Genomic DNA, 20639 nt, shown 5'->3' with positions numbered 1-20639 from the left:
AAATATCCGCAATTCCTCGATTGTGTGTTGTTACATTCTATCTCACTGAGACGATTGTTTCTTCTGCGTCCTTCTCCTTCTTTCTTCTTATCACTTCTTTATCGATTCCATCGAATTCTTAACAAAGGAAAGATATTACAGGACACGAAAATGGCGGCAAATTACAAGTCTTCCCGCATGCTTTACGATTCCATCTAGAGTTAGCGTAGTTTGCGTACATATTCAGCAAAAGCTTCCATACACTGTGTATAATGCTTACATCTCACGATAAATTGATTGCTTATTGAATTAGTGGCTTAGCACTAGATTATATTGATGATTCGCGGGCACGTCGCCAGTTTCTGTCAGTTCTACAGTTCGTTTCGGTCGCGCGCGCGCGCTCGTTTCCCCGTTTAAATAACTTTAGTATGTGTAGTTTTCTACAAACTTTCTGCGCACTGTAAATGATGAAAAATATGATGAATCGCTTCGACAACACGCGCGCCTTCACATGTGTTTAATGCCTGATTTTTGTCCGGCAATAAATTAAAAGAAAAAGATCGCCTTTTAATAATCTTCCCGATCCTATGGTTGAGGGAATGGTGAAATAAAATTACAAAACTAATCCTACTTTTTTCCTTTTCCTTCTTAAACAACAAATTAATCAAATGTTCTGAGGGATGTGGTTCGGCACACCGGGGCCGCAAACAAAAAACTAAAACAATTGTAAGCTTTTCAACATCAAATTGGCATTCGATTTTTTTTTTTTTTGTAGCGCTTTTTAATTCCGTGCGATTGTTATTCCGACCCCGAAACCGTTCGATAACTAACCAGGGGCTCACTTCTGCACCGTCACCGGGACCGTTGCCGGTAGACGTTTGTTCTGTGTACTGTAGAAATGCGAACGTAGCGACTCGTTTTCCGGATTAGCCATCACCGAGTCGATGAATGCGTTCGTTTCTTCCTGCAGCTGGGCCAACCGGTGCTGTAGCTCTTGGTTGCGCCGGATCAGCTTCACCGTTTTCAGTGCTATATCGAACAATCCCTTGTGATTGTTCGGATGGTGAGGTACGTTCTGGTGATGGTGATGCAGCGGGTGATGCGGTTGATACGATCGCGACCCAGACAGCACGGCGTACGCGGACGACACGCTACTATCCTCGCGGAACCCATCGTCATCAAAGTCGGACATGCTGTACGAGTTACACCTGCAAAAAACAAACAGCCGGAAAAAAACGAAAGCATTAGTCACAAGTGGACGAATATATCAGCCGCAGTGTTCTACACTTACCGACAGCTAATGATGCTTCCGAGGGGCGAGAAATCAAAGTTTCGATCATCCATTGAGCTGGAACAACCGCTAGAGGAGACACTCATCGATCGACGGCTGCGTAATCGTGGGCCGGATATGCTTCCGTCTTCCGTGTCGATACTATCCTGCTGATCACTAGATTCGGGACTGGTGTCACAGCCAATGCCCGTACTGTTGTTGCTGATACTGCTGCTACTGTTGCAACCGAACTCCATCGAGGAGAAGGTTGACGAGCTGGTTGTGTCGTCCATCTGGGGTTCTACGATGCGACTTGACGGTGGTGGTCCTCCAGACCTCAGACTACACCGTTCGTAAGGTGTTCGGCAACGCGCGGATGCTTTGTATGATGATTGCTTTTGAATTTTACCCACTGCAAAACGAAACGAGAAAATGGACATTAAAGCATTTAAACTTTCTAAAACATTGCTTGATATTTTTTCTAGATCTAGATGAAAGTAATGTATACTAAGCTGTATTAACTTCAATCTGTTTGTCCAAACTAGCGAGACTATCGAGAATCTCACGAGAACTTCGTCGGTCATTTTAGACATGCTTGACTTAAATTATCAAAAAGGCTATTATGAGATTCGAAAAAAATCTATTTATTCTCCTAATTAACAATTCCGCCACTAAGCACCATCGCAACGCTATGAAGAGTTCGAGAAATCCAATTAAATATCACTGATAAAAATATTATTAATAGAAAGCCGCTTCAGACGATTGGCAGATTAGCTGCTAAAGAAATCTACACGTTGCACATCTCAGCACGATATTTTCGTGTGCCAATCTAGAGCCTCTAATTAGATCAACTAATTACTTAACTAATTAAATCTTCTCCAAGCGAAACTGCTTCACAAAATATAAATACTGCACGCTTCTTCGTTCGAGTGATTTTCGGTTTGGATTTCCAACAATGTAGCGCAAACATCGTCACGTTGCTGGGAACGCCATTGGGGAGAACAAAAATCATCGCACACTCCCCTTTTTTACGCCCGATTTACACGTCCCCACTTGAGCTGTTGTTAGGTGACTGAAACCTCAAGTCTAACCAGCAGTAACGCAGCACGTAACTTCTAAAAAACCCACCCAACACATGTTTGTGCTTAAATCATATTGCAATATCGCGCTTGGAAATAATGAATAGCGCTCATTCTCTGTGCCTGATGCCATTCGTCAGCAGAACATTGTGCAGTTGGAACGCGATTTAAATAAATACCACCTCCAACCGAAACGCTGCTGTTTCAGCGCCGTTCTGGAGCAGATCCGAACCGGCGGTAATAAATACCAACAGGGGCCGCCACCGAAAGAAACGAACAGACCGGACAGAAGAGAGCACTTCACGCCCGCACCTTCTCCATCGACCAGGCCCGAGCAGGCAAGATCACGTTCTGGGCCACTGGAGTGAAGTCAACAAAGCCCCTGCTGCCGATCTGTTCGACTGCGTTCGCGCTTGCTGTTGCCAGTCAGCCAGTCAGCGCTGCCGAAGTGTGAAGTGGATGGCCGCCGCCGGACGAACCGTCATTCGCGCTCTAAAGTCTAGACACGCAGACTTAGCCTCCAGCAAACAGAAAATCACAGACATAAGGGAGAATGCGTTAAGGAAACAAAGATCGCAACAGTTTGATAAAGAAACAAAAGAATAATAAAGCTAATAAAACTTGACACCTGATCTTTACTACAGTTTTTGAACGAGTTGGTGTCTGAGACTGACTTCGGCGGCTCAGAATTCCAAGCCCATTATCTTATCCTCACTTGGCAACACACAACGGCACAGGCCTCTCGACTCAATTACTTGTCCAAATAGTTTTTACACACAGCTCCAACCCGGCCATTCACCCGTAGAAAAAATGACTCCCCTTCCCCCGGAGACTCGCTTGCTAATAGTTTAAATTGCTCAAGCGATTGTTTGTGCGTTCGCACCCCCAACCTGACTATCGGCTCAACCCTACGGTCCCTTAATCATCAACGTGGAAGATGTCACCAGCGTCTACTTGCACCTGGAGCTCTACGTGTACACCACATGGCATAGGCCCGTCGGGATAGGGGCAGACGGGTTTTGTAAAACCCATCCGGCACACAACGTGCACAACAGCGTCGCCGAACACGTTTTCACACTCGCGAGTCCCAGGTCCGAGGCCACGTGGATGCAACCGTTGTCGAGAGCGGGAGAAACGGTTCCGCCTGCTCGATCCGTCCAGCAAACTATTGCTAGCGTGTAGCTTTGCCCGGCTGTGTGGAAGCAACGGAAGCACACGGTATGGGGGAATGGGGTCGGGATCCGTACAACAAGCAGGAAGTCACACATTTATCCCTCCGTAGCCGTCTACCGTGCGACACCACTTTACGTCAGCCTGACGCGGCGTTCGTGGTGAGTGAATCTAGAGCGCAAGTACAGTGCTCACACACTACTCACATACACACATGCCGTGACACGGACCGGGTACGACGCTAAAAACCACGTGCTCGGCCACTATCACGCGTGAGGTGCAATACTTACGCGCGAGCCGCACAGCCGCAATCCTTTTGCCAAGCGAATAGCCATGTGTATAGACGCTGCTCTAGCGCTAGTAATAGATCCACACACATCCGCTCGGGCCATGTTTCCGTTCCGTACCAGGTTACCTCCGTTGCAATGAAATTGATACATCTTTTATTCAGCTCCGGTGTTGTTTTGTTTTGTACCTCTTTTCGCCCGCAACTCATTACCATCGGGATTTCTCTTATGGTTCTAAAGCCTTCTGTCCTTCCACTCTACACGCCCCTCTTGTACGGCCATTTGTTCACGAGGCCTAACGCGAGCTGTGTGCTCGGTCACGTGTCCGCTTTGTTCAGTGCCATGCAAAGCGCGATGCTTTTCACTGCTTGAGACACAGATCTCTCGGACAGGCTGACCAGGTCTCCACCCACCCATGCCCCCCGGGATAGATGTGTGGGTGCGTGTGTGTGTGGGAGGATGTTTTGGAGGGTGAGTAAAAAACAGGATGCCACTATGGGGCTTATACGATGAGGTGATAACACGGACTTTCTCGGCGATTGAGTAAGTGTACTTGTTTTTTTAGTCTTCTTACTTCTTACGAGCGCTGAGCTCTCGGTATTACAGCATGCTTTAGTCTCTTATCAGAATATACTCTCGAAATCACAAAACGAACATAAACTTAAATCGAAATTAACTAAGGTTTGCTGGATCAGTTATTACCATTATCTGCTTCTGCTTGGCACAAAGTCCTTCTATTTTAAGTCACGCTTGGCCATCTAATAACTTACTAGACTTGTAGATATTACTTGGATGATGGATTAGTCCTTGCTTCGAGAGAAAGATCAAACCCCAGTCCAGAATCAAATCTCCACTAGACTATGTCCTCCTATCCTATCTCATATACATATATGGGAAGTTACTTAGTTTACTTCTCTTGTAGCAGTTTAATGAGCAATAAACCTAATAGCTATTAGTCTACCCATTTCCTATACTCTTTATTTAATTTAACTAGATAATCAGTAAAGTGTAAAGGGAAAGGCTAAGTCTGAGACCCTGTTTCATATACACTTTCCCTTAGACATGGACTATTTTCCATTCCCTTCCTTGATTATATCTCCACACCACAACATTCCACGACTCTTACATCGCGCTGGATGACGCTTTGAATTGACGTCATTTCGGTCGAACCATTTCTACGACGATACATACGGCCACCTTTAGCCAATGTAGTCCCCCGGAAGTGAGAGCCATGCTGATGACGAAGATTTTTATGTGGTGCCCCTTGTGTACACGCTCTTGGCGCAGAAAACCACTCCGTTTTAATATCTCCGTCCATCGGCGAACATTTTTCTTTTAAAGCACACACGTTCGCACACGTCACGTGTGCTAGCAAGTGATTGGATCGCTTGACCGTTATAAGCCCGATTGGTTCGCCGTCCGGGACGACAAAAAGGAGTAAGGACAAATGATGATGAAATGTTGGTGTTGGAGTAGTTTGAAGTTTTCAAACTGACACATGTCAATAACGGTATTGACGTGTCCGCTGCTGTCCCCGTAAAACATTCAAAACTAGTCAGGGATTACGGACGAGATGAAACAAAAACCTGAGCATAAATGCACAGTGAAGAAATTGGAAACCAGCTGCTTATTACGTTTACATAACTTGCGTCGTTGGTCAATTGTTGACCGCCGTCCGCCAACGTTTCAAGTTTTCACGAGCACAAACACTCGACTCTCGCTGTTAACGAGAACTTTTACTTTCGTTCCCAGCCAGCCACACTGCTGGGCCTGAACGTATCTCGCAAAAAAGGTGCCTGCATGCAGTTCAAGTTTGCAGTTTGCCACGGAATTCGCCGTTGCATCTCGCTCTCGCTGCCCAGACAGATTTTGCACTGCAATAAAAAACTTTAAAAAAAATAAGAAAACGGAAACGCACTCTCAGTGACGAGAGAGCACGTTGACTGTAGCGGCCGCCGCGCATGGTTGGCGCGCGCAATAACACCACCACCATACAGCAACAGAGCACTTGCCAATACACGTGACGTGCGCGCCATGAAACGCGAACCACAATCATCGGTACCAGCCAGTTGGCACCCCCTTGCTTTCCACCCCATAAGCCTTTTCACACCGAAGGGAGAAAATGTAAATCGCGACCGTATGTGTTTGTGGTGCGTTCAAGAGAGCAAAACCGGCTACGGCTCTGATCAGCTACTGCAAGCCGCAGCACTATTTAGACTTCAGACCAGTTGCCGTTAGATCATCTCATCCATTTTACCTCGTGTTTGCTCGTCAGCTTCAGCCGCTTTGGGGTGGATTCGCGCATGTATCCGAATGAAGTTGGCGAGATAACAGATCATCGTCTCACTTGACTCGATCAAGATTCCGCACCGCGAGGCGTCCAATTAATTTCAAATTGACTTTTCGCATCTCGTATGCGCACTGACCTACCCTAACCGAGGATCGAGCCTCCCGGGGGCTATAAAAAAGACTGCGGCAGTAAACTGCACGGAACTATTAATCTGTCACTCACGCTATCTCTCGCGAGTGTGATTGATCCGACGATGACCATCATCAACGTCCACGTGCTTGTTCGATCACTTGGACGAGGCGCGCGCGCTCGCGCGTTCGTCTACAGATGTGCCCAAGCACGTGGAGACTTCATATGACTTTCGCCCCCATAACGTACTTATCGCTTATTAGACATCGAAATACTTTTTTCTACCCTTACCATAGTTTATCACGGAGAAGTTGGCAACGGCCAATGGAAAGCCGGTAGCTGTGGTTTGTTGCGCTGTCGCTACTGGGGCCGGACTGTGGCTTGGTGATATCGGTGGTGGTGATTCGCTTCGCGATTCCACCGGAGATAACGGGTCGAGCAAGCGATCCTTACCGGTATCTTCACCACCGGTTGCCGGTGCTTTTACCATCGACAGAGGCATTTTTGGTGCTTCTTGTACGCTTGTGTACGGCGTGTATTCCGATGTCAGATAAGCTGGACGATTCACTAAAAGTGGAAAGAGGAAAAAAACGTTAATTAGAACATTTTTTGTTTTTCTTGTGTAGAGCAACAATGAGGTACATGTTCGATCTTTAACACCGAGGTGAACCAGATGTTTAAAAAACGAGAGAGAAAAAGCGAACGATCGCCGATTAAAGGTGGTCTTCTTCAGTGGTATAAAGGCAACTGTTTCCACCACTAAAAACGAACGCCCTCCTAATCAGTACTGTACCGCGGCTTTTGAGAAGCTTTTCTTTTTCTACTACTATTTGCAACCGCCGTTTCGCGTCCAGATAATTCACTTTCCCTGCAATAACCGCGCACTAATGGCGCTAGTAAAAATAGAGAAACAAATATGGACGACGAAAAACACACATCCAACGGTTGCACATGCTGTTATCAGCGGTACCGAGACTCGACAACATGTCAAAATAGGGGCACAACGGGATGAAGACATCGAAAAAAATCACGTCAGATAATAAGAAAGTTTTATATTTTTTTTATTGCTTTCCTGTGGCAGATGATCCAAAAAAAGGATTTTTTTTAAACCCAAAGCACACCCATATGTCTGGAGCTGATAGTGTGCCACCCGAAAGTAGACAAAAATAGGGCAAGCGTAAAGTAAGGAAAAAAAATAGGACAAAATAAAACACTTAAACCTGTTGTGTCAGATTGTTCCGGATGGATGATGTTGCAATATTGACGTAAAAAATTGAACTGCAATAATTTACCGACGACGTTTTCCATATTTTTATTTTCATTTAAAGTTATCAAAATTTTGATTTATTATAAAGCGATATTGAAAAAAAAAACAACATATCAATAATTAAAGAGAACCGGTTGATTGTATGATCGTTAACTTGCCGAAACGTGATAGTGTATGGGGTAAGTTTTCCAAACCATCCTCCTAGGTACAAGTATCTGGCGAGATTTTAAACTCTCAAAGTTGGTTTCCTTGACATAACCCTGCGCAATGTAAAATAGTTTTGAATTACTGAGAAAATGTCTCCATTTCAAGTTCTTGTCGGAACACTGAAACGTGTACAAAATATTTAAGCTCCAAAATGTATGCTTCTGAGACATGCACTCTTTGGCAAATATGAGTAAGAAGAGCATAGTCTAATTGCAAATGGCAACTCTATTTAAACTCCACGAACCTTAGTAATTAGTGATGTTCTCTGTATTGACTGTCCAAGAACTATTAACTGCATGAAACATTTCTTGTACAGTTATGACTTACTGCAACTGCAAAATACCTCGAGAATTCTTGGCCTTTTTCCTTATCATGATTTATCCGTAGCAGGATCTATTTGTGCTGATTTTAATGCGATAATTGATGCGATGCGATGATCGGACGACGACGATCAGTCATGAGTGATAATGATGGGGACAAACGGCTCCTAAAGTGAAAGCAGTCAACAAAAAATTGAGGAGTTGGCGCTAGAACCGTTGAAACGTTCCATACCCGACTATCGCTAGTGTTCAGTGTTGGCAGAATCGAGACTCAGCCAACTGCGTTTTTATCATCACCAAATCTAGTAAGCCATTCGGCAAACCGCGTGACCTATAAAAGGTCATTAAACGAAGAAGAAGAAGAAGAAATTCAGAGAAGTCCTACAGTAATTTAACCAGATTTGTAAGTCTTTCCTTAATGGCCGTCTTTACTAGCGAAATAACGCATCTTGTGGTTCATTGGACGACTTTTTGGTGTGTAGTTCAGTCCAGAAAAGCAAAGCCAACTAAGACCTTTCAGCGCCACAGCTGGAGGTTGAAAAGATTAACCTTCATTTTTTGATTGAAAATTCCACCACACCAAATGTAGCTTCTGCTTTCCATTGCCACTCAACAGGTAACAGCAGCAGCAGCAGGTACCCTCAATTTCGAACGCCCAAAACCTTGACGAAACCTCGAACAAAATTCATTTCCGTTTCGCTGATGCCTCACACTCACCTCCCCTTTTCAATTTCCACTTCCGGGCCAGGGTCCAGTTGCACAGGAAGCAGCCGAAAATTGATTGTTTTCCCACGAAAAGCACCAGCAATAACCGCACCACACACTTGTACTTGGGCGCTGTTGTTGTTTATTTCTTTCGCCGAATGGCCGGTGGAACACGCGCGCGTGCGATGAATCTCTCCTGTTGCAGCAACCACAAAACGCACCGCAGCAGATCTATCTAAGCACACACTGCCTTAGAGGAACCGACCGTCTGGGTCGATTATGTGTATACACACACGCGCGCGCGCTTGTGCGAATAAAGGGATGAAAAAAGTCGCACCCCCGTACACCACCAACACCAACAATGCCGATCGAAGAGGGGCTGTGCAGCACACACAGCACGCGGTACACCGCGACGCGATATCTAAACACAAGACGGCGGATCTTGTGTGGAGGGGAGACCACGGTCGAACAAAAAACACCCTCTTTCAGGGTAGGTAAGGAAATTCTCGGAAGCACACACGCACGCACACACTTTCTGTAGCACACAGCACCAAAAATGGCCGCTGCAAAACAACGTGAGGAGACAGACAAAACGGCCAACAACGAACAGACGAAAAAACAGCCAACCACTCTTCAACGCCCGGTGTATTGGGGGGTGAGGCACGCTTTGGTTCTCTCGCTCACACTTTTGCACGTCGCTTTCACGTGTTATTTGCAGCAGCAGCAGCAGGGTCTGCCTAAAATTTTGCAACCCCACACACCAAGGGCCTTTGTGTAGATGATTTAGGGGAGTTTTGGGCGCGCTTGCCTTTCCGTGTGGTTGTGGTTTTTTTGTTGTTGTTATTAATCGCTTATTTCGCTCACACTGCTTCACAGACACAATGCACAAGCAAAACAATTCACCGACGAAGTCACCCCAAAAGCTTCCCGTCCCGCAACACACTCAAATCATTCACCACCAAAAAAACAAAAAAAACACACACACCTTTAACAAAGCAAGCGACGAAAAACATCAAATGCACCGCCGTCTTTGTACGCACTTTTCTTCTTTTTTTCGGGGCGATTTGGTTTTTTCCCCTTTTTTTTGTTTCGCTGTTCTATGCTTGCGTGATGGGCGAAAACCCTAGACGAAAGAATGCGTTCCGCCTGTGTATGTATGTGTTTGTTGTTAGAAGGGACAGCTGCACTAAACGCGCTAATTACTTGCTCCAAAACACCAGACAATTTTCACCACTGCACGATTGCACTTCACTGCTCAATATTCTAGCTCTTTTTTCTTGGTTTGTGTCTGTTTTCTCGTCACGATTATGCTCACACAAACTCACTGTATGCTAGGCTTCACGCGGAAAATCCGATGGATAAAAATTTTACTTTCGTTACGACTGTGACCGACCGTACCGTACTGCACACACAACAGTTTCGTAGCGTTTCTCTTGCCTTTCTGAACACAAAAGCAAACATTCCTCGCATCAAATGGGGCTGGTTTATGTTTCAGCGCACGCCGCGTGCTCTCGGGAGGGGTTTTCCCGCTCTCTCGATGCGTTATGCTCTCCGCTCCCGCGGTTATGTTACAGTGTGTGACCATTATGTGAGTTTGAAAATAAAAATAAGTGTAAGGAAAATGATACATAAATTACAACAATTTTGCCTTTTCAATAAGGGTTTGGTGCTAACATAGAAACATGACAAGAAGGGATCTTGCACTTCCCTCCAGAGCCCGCAATTCAGCTTTAGTGGTTTTGGCCTTCCATTTATGATTTCTTTATTTCTTTATTATTTGATCCCAAACCGGGTTTCCGATTTGGGCAGTCCGGTATGCTACCGAGTGAAAAACATGTGCCACAATCGCTTAATCATTAAAACATTTCATATATTTATAGCTTTTTTTACACAGGCACTCGATGTTCAAAAGTCTTGGTGGTCCCGTATGTAGTTAAGAACAGTGGAGAAGAGCGATCTTACCATTATACAACAAATTAGAAATCCTTGCATCAGGCTGAAAATGGCATCGTTTGACACAACCCCGCAAAGGTTTTGGTGACCATACACACAGACGACTGTGATAGACCAAGTCCTCATGACAGTATGCGGTTGACCACAGCAACTTTGATTTTATGCTAATGACAGTTCAATAGTATCCGGTTCGGAAAAATCGCATCGCAAGAAGCAGTCAATTGGTTTCCGCTCCCTAAGTTACTACTAACTTTAAACTAGCCTCGAAAATCGCCTTAAATTATACCTCTTTTAAAAAAAAATTTAACTACGGTAAGCACTGTGCCCCAAAAACGCTCTCCAGCACTTTTCTCAATGCGTTTCGTACATAAAATGTTCTCTCTTCGTTTTTGCATTCTGTAGATTGCAAGGGTATCGAACACGTGGCCGTTGTGATGCATTTTGAACTTGCAGCATTAGTTCTATAATTTTAAATTAAAACATTAACTAGTGATTTCATACTACCTCGGTTTATTAGATATAAGGGAAGCAAGAGGGCAATTGCATTGGCAAAATTTTCTCAAATTCCTAGGTTTTACATTGATTTGAACAATTGATCAATTGATTGAAAAGAAAACCACCCCTCGATCCATATGTATGCTTCGCACACTCATCCTTTGTATGTTTTTGCCACCCTCGTTTCCACTCCGCCACTCCCACCTACTTCCTGGTTGTAAAGCGTTCTACACAACGAGTGTTCGCCGACCTTTGCGTACCGAATTTCTTCGAATTTAATCCACAATCAATCCACACATCGTCGATATGATTACAAAGCAAAATACACTTTTTGTTCGCGTATCACATTTACTTCCCCTTTCCCTTCCCTCGATCATTGCAAAATCCCATTGTGAGTCACGGGGAACGCTGCCAGAACACGTGCTCGAGACACGGCTTTGCTAATCGGTCGCCATACACCAATCCTATCCTCCATCGGTTTCGCATCGATAGAATCCTTCACAACGCGTGGTTTACCCCGTGTGCAATTTGTGAATTATGTAGTATGTTTTTTCTCTCCTTTCTATTACCATCTGACCCCCTACCGAAATCGGAACTCTGGACACAAACGCAAAAAAAAGAATCGTTTGACAGATCTACGTGTGTGTGCCCTCTAATGTGTGATGTATATATTTTTAGCCAAATTGCAATTTACAATTCAGTTCTGTTTGCGTTCCGGTATGTCCGTTAAGTGCGGTGACAACTAACGATTGGTTCTACCACGTGGTACGAGGCGTGCCATGGCTGGAAAACAATGCATTAACATTATGAGGCAAATTTAGTATGTAAAACAGACTTCTCTTTTCTTCCAAAATCCTCCTAGACCGCTTTTCGTATTAAATCTTTTGAATATTTCAACTGACTAACGCAAGTACGTTCGATAAGGGAACATATTCGTCGCAGAATCACACGCATAGCACGTGCCGGATTCTTAGAACCACACCACGGTGTTAGGCACCAAAAGTCCCACTAAAAACGCACAATCTAATTCGACTTTCTTCCTAGAACAAATTACCACGCTGGATGTTAGCAACGACAGGTTAAAGTTCAATCTCATTTGCTTGGAAAATATATATATTATTCTCAATATTTTCTAAGCCTTCTTTTTGCTGGTTTGGATCATCGTACGGATGGCCACTCGGCGGCGCCATTAGCTCTGTGTCCTGTGTCCCAATGTCACGTTTGCCTGAACTCTACTAGGTACCGATGATATGCTGTAAATAAACTGAAATCATTCATAAATCATGAGCCCGCACTGAGGCACCTTTGGTACGATCACGTTGGACATCCGATGAGGATGAAGGCTAGGCTCGCGGAAAACGTGAAAATGCAATCGTTTGATAGGGTTCTGTGTTCTGTGTTCTAGCTTGTCTGTGATGCTATTTTACATTTCATAAATGTTGCATGCTTTCCGGACAAGGAAGTCACCTAACGGTGTACAGTAGACGTTCGGTACCGATAAGAAAGGGCATAAGAGTGCTTGCAAAGTAACCTCTTCTACGTTCTAGAATTTACAAAAAAAAAACAACTCTTTTTGGCCAACAAAAAAATGCTTGCGTAACTCATTAAGAGCACCCGGAATCGACATTACTCACCAACAGCTCACCTGCTACTCTCTTTGGTAACATGAGATCGGCCAGAGTCGTTTGTTTTGTTCGTTAGTAAAAGGTGTAACAAAACACACATACACACATTCTGTACCCAGACCCAGTACAGAGCAGCATATTATCGTCCCGAGTGGCATCAGCACGTGGAGCAGCAGGTTTTGTCTGAAAACTGCGGCTGCTCACATTTCGACACATTGCCGACACTCAGTTTTTCACTTCTTTCCTGCATATCAGCCACGTTACAGCCACGCGACCGCCTGTAGGTATATCCAATGGCACGCTCCCAGTTACTAAAGTTGCAACTGGCCGTAAAGCCATCTGACACTAATGATTCCCGGCATTCTCCGGGTGTTAGTTAAGACTGTGTGTTTACGGAGGGACGGAGGGACGGAGGGGAAACGATCTTCAGGGCATAATCTTTTTCCTTCTGTCAACCACGTGGTCATGCTGTAATAAACTCGTGACAAATCGATGGTGTTAAGACGACGATGGTCATCTTCGCAGCCATCAAGCTGATTGATTGATTGGTCACGTGTTATTTTGCTTTTGTAAACAGCAAAAAAAAGGGATTTGAACACCAAACACGGTTGCAGAACACACCCAAAAATAAGCCTCCTAATATCTAAAACAATCGTTCTAGCAACATTGTTCACATGAATAAAACAATTGTTACTATTGAATGATTGCATGTTAGATTTTTTAAATTTAAATAACCTTTTTAGATTTATTTAAAACAAGTACTACTTGTAATTGAAGTTGACAATTCTACTGTAATGGGGCATACCTGAGCAAAGCAAAAAAAAAAAAAGCCATCCAATCTCGTACAGTAATAAACATAACGTTCATAATTGCTAATCTCCTTCAGCAACGACAGCGCTTTCCTACCGTCGTTTGTCATTCGCGGCGTGACACGCATTCGTACGTGCGCGAGGTCTTTGAATTGCTTTCGTTCAATCCCATTGCCTACCGGACGCAGACAGTGCGACGACGCGTGGGCGCCGGAAGGAAAAACAAACAGCAAACAAACGAAGAAAAAAAAAACAGCTGAACGAACGGAAACCAACAAACTAGCAGCAGCAGCAGCACGGCATGAAGCAAAAAGTGGGTCACAGTGGATGGAACGGCGGGGGTTTTAGCGACGGCGATGCCACACGTGTCTAACCTGACATGCAGACATTATGTAAGGTGGCATCAACAGCGTTTCTCTCTTCCCAGTCCACCGTTTGGCTGGTGTGTTGTGGAGGACGGGAGGGTCGCACGACGGAACCCGATGGTGGCCTACATTGATAGACGAGTGTCGGTTGAGCACGTGTGCAGCACTTTCGTGTTTTTCTTCTCTGTTTGTATGTACGTCTTCTTTTTCACGCCTCCCAAAAGCAAATGTGTTCGCTTAATCGATTCCCCCATTAAATCCTATCCATAATGTGTAAGGGCAGAATGCTAAGCGATAAATTGAACATATCACACCCATATTTCATCCTTTTCAAGTGATAATAATTTATTCACTAATTTCAATTTACTAACATCGATCAATTCAGTTCGGAAATTCTTGGAAGAAATACTAATTGGAAACTAGTAGAGCAAACAAAATAATGAAAAAATAAACTCCAAAACAACAAAAGAGAGAGAGAGAGAGAGTGATTAATAAAGTGAGTTTTCTTACACCTTTGTACAGTTGTGGACATATTTGCACCCCCTGCATTGCCACCTTACCGTCCATCCCGTCCGATCCGGGGACTTTTTGTTTTAGGAATTATTAGAAATTATTAACAAACATTGCTACTTTTAGCCAACAGTATTTTCAGACAACCGTAGATCTGCACTGGATTTTATCATAAACATGAGTGTTGTGGCCGGTCCATTCACAATGTAATACGATGAATCTGGATGTGTGAGAGAAAACGAAAACAAAGATAGAAAATAATTATTGAGGCTTTTTTTTTCGAGGAGCAATAAAACAATCATCTTCTTGTTTATGACAACGCGTGGAGGTTTAATCTACGATTTACACCGTCGAAAACGATGCGCGAGGAAGTAAGTACAGCAAATCAGTTGGCTGTAAAATCTCAAAGAGGTCCGTGACCTGCCATTACTAGCTTCATTTGACTTAATTATCCCAATTCGTTATATAGTCAGTCCTGGCACTCGAAGTCGGAACTACCTGCTTTCGATTCCGTGTATGGAATCGGTTCTGATTCCTATTCCATTTTCGGATCCGATTCTGATTTTGATTTCGTTTTCCGAATCGTTTCTGGTTCTAGAACCAATTCCGGAATCAATTCCGAAATCAATTCCAGAACCAAATCCGGGACCGATTTTAGAAATAAATTTCCGAACCAGAATTGGTTCCATAATCGATTTCAGAACCGATTCGTGGATACCTACTATCCGGACTTCGTACCTACTATCCGGAATCGATCGCAATCAATGATCAATTCGCAAGAATGCTTCTGCTGCATTACGTTAACCATGGCCAACTCTTGTTGTTGGCCAAAAATATTGTAAAACGGTTTCAAATAGAAAACAAAAATTCATATACTTACCGAGCGGTATCATCAAAAAATCACCTCCAACAGCCGTTACTCTAACTTCGTTGATTGAGAAGTCTGCCGAACCACTAAGAATAAGAAATTTCTACAAAAAAAAAAAAAAAAAAAAAAAAAACATTTAAATCAATTTCCACACAGAACGATTCACACCTGTGCGTATGTCACCACTTACCAACGAACATCCTCTGGTGCGTGTGCTTCGTTTGGATGTATTGGGCGGAAACCGTAAAAAGCCAAAATTGTCCCCGTTCGAGTAGACGTAGAACGAGTACCCGATACCATCCTTCTCATGGAACACCAAATGTTCCAGCGACAGATGGGTAAAGCCTTGCACTTCTACCATTGGCAACGCCGGAGGACGATACGGTTGCTTCTCCATCAGCATCATCATCCAATCGAGCGTTTTACGCTTCTCGTCCATTACTTCTCTGGTCGTTGGTGGGTTTAACGAAGACGAATCGTACGAACAGCACGGTTCCTGTTGGTCTGCTGCGGTATGTTGCTTCGAGGAAATTTTAGTTCGTTTTTTCATTTTCGTCGGTGCATCATCACCCTGAAAGAAGAAAAGAAAATTAGGACATGGTTTTTAAGGAACAAAAGAGGGTTTTTTTTTTGTTTTGTTTTTAGGATAGTCAATGTATCGCTTACCGTCATAACGGCGGATGAAAGACCCGAATCGATCGAAACACCTGGCGGAAGGTTAGGACTAGACGAATCAACCATTTCAGAACATTCAACAGCTGACGATGATCCCGGTATCGCATCGCCCATCGGGATGGGTGGTACGCGAAATCCATCAGCGTCGAACATTTCTGGCTCTGTTCGAGGATCCTTTTTCGGTCTGCCTCTGGTCTTCGGTTTCTTCTCCCCATCCGGCAATGTTACCGTTGGAGGGACATTCTCTTTCGACTTTTTGACAATTTCCGACTCCTTATGATTAGCTGTTTTGGAGGAAGTTTGGCCCTTACTCTTCGATTTGCTGCTGGGCTTCACAGACAATTGATAGTACTTTAAGACATCCTTAATCGTCGGCATTACATACTTCGGTGCATCGGTTTGCAATGTGTTTGGGTTGTTGCGCAGTATCTCGGCAGCCAGTCGCCGATTACGGTGACTACGGCGGGGACCTTCGCTTTCGATTTGATGCCGTATTTCGTTCGATATATTTTTTAAATATTTGTCAAACATTACATCGGACTTTCTTGATTGTTTTTTTTTCTTAGCATTGTTTTTCGATTTCGATTTGCCCCTTTCCGGACGATCCTGCTCCGTAAGCACAACATCTTCATGCCGGTCGCGATTCGATGTAACCCTATCCGGACGATTTTGTGCCGTATCGACGATATCATCGTCAGATAACTCCCGATCCTGCTCCAAATCCATCTCATCATCATATTGAACGCGTTTCGATTTACCCTTGCCCTTTGCTTTACTTGTGCGGTTCTGTTCCATATCCACAACCTCTTCATGCCGGTCGCGATTTGATTTAGTCCTTTCCCGACGATTCTGTTCCGTATCGACGATATCATCGTCAGAGCACTCCCGATCCTGCTCCAAATCTATCTCATCATCATATTGGACGCGTTTCGATTTACCCTTGCTCTTTGCTTTACTTGTGCGGTTCTGTTCCATATCCACAACCTCTTCATGCCGGTCGCGATTTGATTTAGCCCTTTCATCATCATATTTGACGCGTTTCGATTCATCCTTGCTCTTTACTTTACTTGTGCGGTTCTGTTCCATATCCACAACCTCTTCATGCCGGTCGCGATTTGATTTAGTCCTTTCCCGACGATTGTGTTCCGTATCGACGATATCATCGTCAGAGCACTCCCGATCCTGCTCCAAATCTATCTCATCATCATATTGGACGCGTTTCGATTTACCCTTGCTCTTAACATCATTACGCTTCTCGCGATTCGATTTGCCCTTAGCTGGACGATTCTGTTCCTTGCTCACAACATCATCACGTTGGTCGCGCTTCGATTTGCCCTTTGCGGGACGATCCCATTCCTCATCTGCGCTCTCATCATTCTGCTCACCACGATCGATCCTCTTCGGACGATCACCCTTTTCGTTCTGTTCTTCGTTTTGTTTCTCCTGTATTGGAGATTCGATGGCGGCCTGTTCGCGCTGCGCATTGATGTCCATTTCTTTCGTATCCACCACATCGGGATTTATGGCTCTATTAATGGTGTTGAGCGACAAGCGCTGCACAGGAACTATCAACGATTTAAGCCCATAAAGCAGCTGATTCTGTTGATTGTCCGCCTGCACGACCGAATCAACGGTGTCTTGGGTTGCTGGCAATGGTTGTGGCTCATCATCAGCTTCATTTTCCTTCTGTGCTTCCGACATTTGGTGGGCAAACAATTTTCGCCGATCCTTACGCTGATGGTTCGTTATCCTTTCTTGCGAACAAGCATTTTCGATCGTTTTTATGTACAATTCCGCATCCGGGTGTACCTTTGTCTTGATGGTGCGTCGTTTTGAGGGAATGTTTAGCGTGATTCGTCGCTCGTCGGCGAGCTCGCGTGCACCACCAGGATTCACCCCCAGCTCGGAATTGACACGGCTGTGGATCATGTCGACCGCTTGTATCATATCTAACGGTACATGATCGTTCGGTGAATCCACACTCATTAAACGCTCGGTGTGGTGCGTATTGTTAATCGTGACGTTTGAAGTGGGTTTGCAAATTTTCCTCGGCGAAACCCTAGGCATTTGGTCGTTGTTTTCGTGGATCGAGCTTCGACGAGCAGAACTGCTACTGTCGTTATCGTCATTGCCGTCTCCGCCAATACCTCCTTCTTCTTCTGCCTTCCGTTTGCGCGATTGACTAGGTTCCTGCGAAGGCGGAACTTCCAGTGCGGGCTCGTCAACATCACAAAAAGCGGACGGTGGATCGAAAATGTCCATCATCACTGTACGCGGTGTGTCGATGTTGGTGATCGCAATCGAATTATTGATAGTACGTTGGGCGACCGGTAACTCACGGTCCTCCTGCGGTTCATTCAACTCCATCCGTCGCGACTCCGTTTCGTTCCAATCGTCCATAATCATGTTAACTGCGTCTCCGTTCGTACGATTATTGTGCCTCTCGGGTGTTTCTTGCAACGCGTTTTCGTCCCATTCTTCGACAGCATTTGAGCGACTCACTCTGAACAACTCTCGCAACTGTTGAGCATTTTCTTCCCCATCGCCAGCCCGTTCCTGAACCGGGTTTGCTGGGTCGTTGACTATGTCTTGTACTTCGTCTTCATCCGATGTCATATGCGAACTCTTCGACGAGGGTGGACTTTCCCGAACGACAAACAATTGCTCCGAAAAGCTGACTCTATGTTTGGTCGAATTCAATCTACTTGTTCGATTCTTCAGAATACTTCGTGATGGTGTAGAGGGAGCGGAACTTCGAACTTCAATTGTGCGGGGAGATTTACCCTTCCCAAGATATGCTAACACTCCCGGAATGGCTAGATGGGATGTACGTTTTGTTAACGATAGTCCACTCAGCGGAGTGTTCGGTATACGAGATGATTTACGCACCGGACTAGGTGTTTCCGGTACCACAACCACACCATTCTCATTCAACTGTGGAGGAGGTGTGGTTTCGCGACCAGCTCGATCCATTCCGTCCGGCGCATCTTGGGTAGCAGGGATCGGGGTACGTATGGCACGAGCATGTGTAGTGGACGGCCCCGACGGCGAAACTTGCTTTTCTCGGTGCACCCCACTCACTGGCCGGGTTGCGTGTACTGGTGTGGTTTGCACTGTGTCCTCATGGATGGGAGAAATCGTTTCCCTCAGGTCGAGCAAATTTTCGCCCCGACGCTCCGAACGTTCACCTGCAATCGGTGTGCTCGATGCCAGCTGGGAAGCGGTATTGCGAAGAAATTCCATTTTCATTTGATTTTCTCGTTTGTGCTTCTGTAGAACGAGTTCACGTTGCAGATTGTTTGAGCTCTTTCTGTTGGACATGGATACCATCGGGCTAACGTGAACCGTGCTTCTGCCGGGAGGGCTACATACGGTGCTTGTAAGTGGCCTTGATGTGCTGCGTGCTGGAGAATTAGAAGCTGCCCGACCGGCACTTACAAACAATGGCACTCTACTATCAGCCACAGACAGTTCCGACAGTGGTCGAACTAGCACAACAGCGGCCTCTGCTTCCATGGCAACGTTTGCACTGTTTTCGGCGTCGTCTGTGCTTGCTGCTAGAGGTTGTGACTGTGCTGGTTGGTGCTGTACTGGTTGTAAATTATCCAGCCGAAAGTTAATCTGATTGTCCGAACCATCAAAGAGCCGTCCTCGGTGGAAATCTGCCTGTCTACGCCGGAAGTAGTTCACGATACCGATTCCCGTGTCCGATTGGTCCATGCCCGTTTCTCGCATCAGTTCTTCCACATCCGATATGCGGAGATTGGGACGCCTGTTGAAGGGGAGACAATGCCAAAGTTAGCAAAGTAGGCGAGATGATTGCCAGAGAGCAAACCAAACTTACTTGTCAATCGCAGAAGCCATTGTTTTGTTTGGGTTTAAAAAATAACTCGGCAATCAACCGATTACTTCCAAGACCGCACTGTCTTTGTACGCGCACCTTCGTTTGCCGAAAGCTCAAACGGTGTGCAACTATCGCGATTTGATCCAACTATTCACACGTTCTTCACACCAACGAACACCAGCTGTTCGCTTTATAGCCATGAAAACTAATTGTTCCTCACGATGCGTCTATTTTGTTTCGCTTTTTGTATCCACTGTAAACACACAAGCTCACACAAAATGCTAGCGTTGCTTTTGCTTGTTCGTTGTAAATTGTCGTTACAAAATGCAAACTTGACAGCTGGGGCGGGCAGCTGTCAAACATCCGACAATAAAAAAATCGTTTTTGGTTTTTGGAAAAATGATCAATTGAGTTGTTTTTTTGTTTAATAAACTAGAAAACTTTGAATATTTTTACAATCGTATAAAAGAAAACAGCGTACAGCACTACATTTAAACCCAACTTTATTAGAGTCGAATCTCGACCGCCGGGAGTATACACTCAACTATGAAATATTTCAACTGTCATCATGGCGGATGGAATTTGAAGTAAATATTTTAAATCGAAAACCAGCTCAATATTATTATTTTTTTTATGACGGTCCAGTGCCGTATTGTTCAGCTCAATGATATTAAATAACCATTTTTCTTGCTCATTTCTTCTTGGAGGTGGAATCGAACAAACAATAATTGGCAATTAGATGGTTTTATTTATTTTTGCTCTCGGTTTGCACATTATTTGCCCGCACATGGT

At 44.8% G+C, this 20639-nt stretch overlaps 4 protein-coding genes across 4 annotated transcripts in view; 2 read left to right on the top strand and 2 right to left on the bottom strand.

Annotated features, from left to right (window-relative positions):
* The window catches only part of LOC126559214 (UPF0687 protein C20orf27 homolog), a 462937-nt gene that overhangs the window by 152115 nt on the left and 290183 nt on the right, over nt 1-20639 (top strand). The gene's annotated exons all lie outside the window — the stretch shown is intronic.
* The window catches only part of LOC126558950 (dihydropteridine reductase), a 374118-nt gene that overhangs the window by 144088 nt on the left and 209391 nt on the right, over nt 1-20639 (top strand). The window lies entirely within an intron of this gene.
* LOC126558564 (uncharacterized) lies at nt 818-6706 on the bottom strand. Its single transcript, XM_050214598.1, has 3 exons — nt 6496-6706; nt 1271-1661; nt 818-1187 (listed from the first exon to the last, which is right to left on the bottom strand). Exons 1-3 carry the CDS (start codon nt 6704-6706, stop codon nt 818-820), a joined length of 972 nt encoding a protein of 323 aa, XP_050070555.1.
* LOC126560022 (uncharacterized) lies at nt 14583-19877 on the bottom strand. The gene is made up of 6 exons (XM_050216183.1): nt 19848-19877; nt 17328-19775; nt 15995-16595; nt 15519-15899; nt 15341-15431; nt 14583-14680 (listed from the first exon to the last, which is right to left on the bottom strand). The coding sequence occupies exons 1-6, from the start codon at nt 19865-19867 to the stop codon at nt 14583-14585; spliced, it is 3639 nt and encodes a 1212-aa protein (XP_050072140.1). The 5' UTR covers nt 19868-19877.

The sequence above is a fragment of the Anopheles maculipalpis genome, chromosome 2RL (assembly GCF_943734695.1).
Source record: "Anopheles maculipalpis chromosome 2RL, idAnoMacuDA_375_x, whole genome shotgun sequence".
In the NCBI taxonomy this organism is placed as follows: Eukaryota; Metazoa; Arthropoda; class Insecta; order Diptera; family Culicidae; genus Anopheles; species Anopheles maculipalpis.
The sequence above is the reverse complement of the archived record's forward strand: the minus strand, read 5'-3'. Positions and strand labels throughout refer to the sequence as shown.

What these genes read in the sequence shown, in the direction of transcription:
- LOC126558564 (XM_050214598.1), bottom strand. Translation starts at nt 6,706, where the DNA reads ATGCCTCTGTCGATGGTAAAAGCACCGGCAACCGGTGGTGAAGATACC. An exon ending in CTTCTCCGTGATAAACTATG is followed by an intron (nt 1,662 to 6,495) that starts GTAAGGGTAGAA and finishes TTCGTTTTGCAG; the next exon opens with TGGGTAAAATTCAAAAGCAA. An exon ending in GGAAGCATCATTAGCTGTCG is followed by an intron (nt 1,188 to 1,270) that starts GTAAGTGTAGAA and finishes TGTTTTTTGCAG; the next exon opens with GTGTAACTCGTACAGCATGT.
- LOC126560022 (XM_050216183.1), bottom strand. Translation starts at nt 19,867, where the DNA reads ATGGCTTCTGCGATTGACAA. An exon ending in TTTCATCCGCCGTTATGACG is followed by an intron (nt 15,900 to 15,994) that starts GTAAGCGATACA and finishes TTCTTCTTTCAG; the next exon opens with GGTGATGATGCACCGACGAA. An exon ending in GCACCAGAGGATGTTCGTTG is followed by an intron (nt 15,432 to 15,518) that starts GTAAGTGGTGAC and finishes TTTTTTTTGTAG; the next exon opens with AAATTTCTTATTCTTAGTGG.